At 40.8% G+C, this 4,604-nt stretch overlaps 1 protein-coding gene across 1 annotated transcript in view; it reads right to left on the bottom strand.

Annotated features, from left to right (window-relative positions):
- The window catches only part of MAP9 (microtubule associated protein 9), a 23,517-nt gene extending 20,170 nt beyond the window's left edge, over window positions 1-3,347 (bottom strand). Inside the window, exon 1 of the mRNA XM_026041626.1 lies at window positions 3,297-3,347. Coding sequence (XP_025897411.1) covers window positions 3,297-3,347 — 51 coding nt within the window. The remainder of the gene's footprint in view (window positions 1-3,296) is intronic.
- Window positions 3,348-4,604: the final 1,257 nt, after the last annotated feature.

Below are 4,604 nucleotides of genomic sequence, written 5' to 3'. Positions count from 1 at the left end.
TTTTTTTTTTTTTTTTTGTTAAAGTACTTGACATTATTTTAAGGAAGAGCAATGGAACACACAAATATGAGACACAGCTGTCTTAATGTTGTGCTTGGTTACAGTAATAGAGTATGAACTTTTCAAATAGACAAAGCTTGTATATGTTAGTGACAGAAGATTAGACTTCCTGTAAGGGGAGGCAAAAGATATAAACCTTTTCATATCAAGTGCAGTCATTTTGTGTGCACATGACTCAAGCTACTGGTATCTTTTGTATATAGATAAATTCTTCTTTTAAAGTCTTGCAGATGTGTGCTCTGGTTGAATAAACACCTTTGATAGAAACCTCACAGGCCTGTAATTTCATTAAACATCTCTCACTCTTGAAACATTCTATGGCTAATATGTTATTGCTGTCAGGCAAACCAAGCAGCCGCTAAGTGCTGCGCAGCGGCTGAGGTCTCGAGCRCTGCGGCACGTCTCCCCGCGGATGAAGCCCCTGTGTGGGGTTCTCACCCACGCTGGGAAGGTGTCGGGGCACCGGCTGGTTGCAGCTGCAGCCACATCGGAGAGGCGCGTGAGGCACTTGGGCACTGTCACACTTGGACAGCGTCCCAGCACCTTCCAGCCCCGGGGCAGGATGCATCTGCCATCATTGCAATTAATAGGAGAAAAAAGATGTGCTAAAAGGCCAAATTTCATTGCTTTGTGGTCAAAATATTAACCTGTTCTCACTGACAATAATAATGTCTACTCTATGTCTATATTCCTCCCTTGTTTCCTTTTAATTTTTGGTGCTATTATGGTTACAGTAGGTCAGAAAGTTTTAAGGGAAAGTAGAGCTGCCAGGTCYCTTTTGCTACTGTTCCCCTAAGGGACTTAGAAATTTACAGTGTGAGTAGCCTTACCAAGCAAGGAGCCTTACCAAGCAATTAAGTATAGCAAAATGAAGATCCATTAGGACTACAGTGACCATATTTGACTCTTTTAAATGAAATCTTTTTAAATTTATAATTGATCTTGGAGGGGAATGTCTCTGAAATCTTCTGAGTATACTGTTCTGGTATCATACTTTGTCACCCTCATTGCTACAGTATCTGAAGACCTCTTACATCTTGGAGGGAGTAACCTCTCACTGCTACACTGCTGCTTATTCTCATTTTATATATGTGGAGATATGACTGAGAAGATAGGCTAGTGATAAGGAGGCATGCAGAAATTTTATGGTAGTGTAATATTCCTCTCTGGTGTTCACTGGCATCAGTGAAGACAGCACAGACATCATAGGCCATAGGTTGTATGCAGGAGAGGCAGCCCTGCAGCTAGCAGAAGCAGAGACTCTAAAGAACATCCAAAATGCTGCAATGGTCTGGAGAARCATTAAGCACTGATGACCAGGAGCCCATTTTTGTGTTTTTCCGCATATACTGCAGATAAGAGGGTTACAGGAGAGAGGGCTGCAATGCTGCATCCACTCCCGGAGAATCACACAGACGGCTACTTCCAGTAGGGCATTCCTTATTTTCTGTTTAGAATATGCATGGTTATATGCTGATAATCTTGCAGATTGAACCTTGCTTTGCAGACAGACGTGCTGTGCTCACCTGCACTTTTAGAGGAGAGCAGTTTTAATGGAGGACTCTTCCCTACATGGGTCCTTTCCCTAGGTCAGCCACGCGCATGGACACTGGTCATGTCTGGCTGTGGGCTGAACTCCACGGCAGTACTTCCAGACACACCAGACTGTGTAGTTTCTATGGAGACCACACTACCTTATGGTGTTTTTCTTGTGGATTAAGGGTGATATTGACTTCCCCTATTATTAATATTTGTGTACTTTTGTGTCATTTCTACAAGGGTTATGGAAAGAACATTTCATTCAGACTCCCTAAATGAAAGACTTGATTATCCCCAGCACTTGGAACCAAGTAATCCAAGTTAGTAATCTGGAGCATTAAATCAAACTCCATTTTGCAAAAGAAGCTTAACAGTTCTCCATGTTTCCTTCCTTCCGTCTTGTGACTTAGTTTATAGCCCCTGCAACTAATTTGAAATTTTGCAGCTGCTGAGATTCGTCAGCTTTAGTTCAACAGCAAGTATCATCAGTCATGGCCTTTATTTTATGTGATTTTCCTTCCATTTACTATTTCTTTTCTTTTCTTTTCTTTTTTTTTTTTTTTTTTAATTGATTACTTGGCAGTTTGGGGAGTTACTAGAATTTGTCCTAAACTGGTGCTCTATGGCCAGGGCTTTTCAGCCTGAGCAAAAGTCAAGAATAGCTGTGCCACAAACACCTGGAGAGGGTGTGCAGAGTTTGGGCTCGGTGCCACGTTTCTTCCCAAGAGGGACTTTTGCTGAGTAAAGGAGGGAAAAGAGGAGAAATCAGCAGCATCTCAGTGCAAGAGAGAGCTGAGSCATATGCAGCCATCAGGAAACAGCRCCGAGGGTGCAGAAGAGGACAGTGGAGTTCTCTGTGTGTAAACGTTTTTGCATGCTCTTCAGCAAGGGCATGGGGCCGCCTCTGCGTGCATTTTCACACATGCATACATCCAGATTCACTGATGCAAACTGCATTTGCAGCTATATAGGTCAGCCCGGACTGTTCAGTGAAGTGGGAAGGAGAGCTATTTAGCTTCAGCACTCTAATACCATGCAAACACAGCCGTGCCATTTCCATTTCTGAAGCAAATTCAGTCAGCACCAACTCTGCCATCTCTTACCAGCAATACTTCATACCATGAARATATTTGCTAAATTTCTGATGTACATGCAGATATTTCTAGGTGCCAACAAGCTTGCAATGCTTGAGGCATTGCAAGCAAAGATTGATACTGTATAATGGTAGTTTCAAACTGGAGGCCACATTTGGAAAAACATTCCTAAGATGAGTTGTAATCATCATTTTAAATATTTCTTAGTTTGGATGATTGTACCTGTAAAGTTGCAGTGGCTGATGCTGTGGCTCCACTATGTTGAGGTTGAAATTTAATGTTTAAAACAAGTGATTTAAAAACTACTTGAAACCTGGCAGTGAGCCCACATATATTTAGACAGATTAATTTATACTACAATATCTACCTAAACATTTAACTACCTTCCTACCTACTTAATCATTGGGCTTTCTACACTGTTCCTGGAATATTTCAGGAGAGCTACCAGCATGATCTTTTTCCATCTGTTGCACATGCATCATCTATAGTATAGCAACTACACCTCACAGCAACGGTATTTTCTGGAACTTTATAGTACTGTTAAGTTGGCAAGCTTTAGGTGCAAAATTAACAAGCATCATCAACAAAACAGGATGTGTTTACCCAGCTGCTGGGAATCTTCTCCTGAGCTGTGAGCTGGGAAAGCCGTTTCATGACAAGGTACAGCTGGGAACTGCATTTTGGCTTGTATCAAAACATTTTTTTTTTTTTTTCTGCAAAAGAAGAATAATAGAAAGCAGATTAAGATGAAGTAGTAACAACATGCTGATCCTTTTATGCAGTGTTTCAAAGCTGAAGTGTTTCCTAAAAAGTCTTTGCCCTAATGACGTGAGAGACCTGCTTGCACTGCACTAAATTGCTACATGAATTGCGCCATGTTCTTCTTAGGCAAGACTATTGCCATTCTTTCCTATCAGGTTCTTTGCTCCTCCTTTTCAAACATATAGTTGTTTGCCTGATATTTAAAATAAAATACTTGAAATGTAATTCCAAATCATCTGGGCAAATACTGTGAAGCAAAGGTACTGCTGATAAAAAGAAACTCGCTGCCCCGATGGATGCAGCCCTGATGTGTGCAGATGGTTTACTGTGCAAGAGTGTTTACTACAGATCTAATAGGATTTTTCTCTAACACTATCTGCTTACTTCTGCTGTCTCATTTTCTYTCCAAGATGTTCTTGGAAGTCTGTAGGGATCTACTAAAGACAATCTTTTGCCTTCCAACTCTTCTCTAATTTGTGTGGCCAGCCCCTGGAAGGAGGCCTTTATAAACGTCATTTTTGTTTGTTTGTTTTTCTCTCTTTTTAATAAAAATCAGTCAGCAACCAGCTCATAAAAATGGGAAAATATTTAGCAAAAGTATGTCCATTATACATGTTTAAATGTACCATTTAAACCATTTTATTATCATTTTTATCTTGGGTTAAACACTAAAGCTTAAATGCATTAATTTCAAAAAAGCTGGAGTAATCCTGGAACGCCTGGAAAGGGCGCTCAGTGCTCAAGGCCCTGAGCCACCCTACCTGCTCTTGAGAGTGAGGGTAGARCTGGGCAGAAACAAAGCTACAGAAGAGGGAAATAGCCCAGGATGAGGTAGGATTGTAGGTGAGCTCCTGTTCTTCAAACACAGGAGACAAAATGGAATTGGCCCCGCTATTATCTTTACCTCCATATGATGCCCTTCCCTCCCCTTATAATAGTACTGGTGACACTGTAGAATTTCGTGTGTTCGAAGTGTGACACAGCTATTAGTTTATGACTTTTACAAACAGCTAAGTGAATTAATAGTAAGGAAATACTACCTCTCTTTTAAAATGAGGAAAATTAGCATTACAGTAGGATCCTGGAAAAAGCAATGAAATACATACTGGATGTGGGATGTTGAGGTGGTTTTCTGTTTTTTTTTTTTTT

Source organism: Nothoprocta perdicaria, unplaced genomic scaffold (genome assembly GCF_003342845.1).
Source record: "Nothoprocta perdicaria isolate Ctin4 unplaced genomic scaffold, notPer1 scaffold_29, whole genome shotgun sequence".
Taxonomy (NCBI): domain Eukaryota; kingdom Metazoa; phylum Chordata; class Aves; order Tinamiformes; family Tinamidae; genus Nothoprocta; species Nothoprocta perdicaria.
Note: the sequence above shows the minus strand (reverse complement) of the source record. Positions and strands in the feature narration are given on the sequence as shown.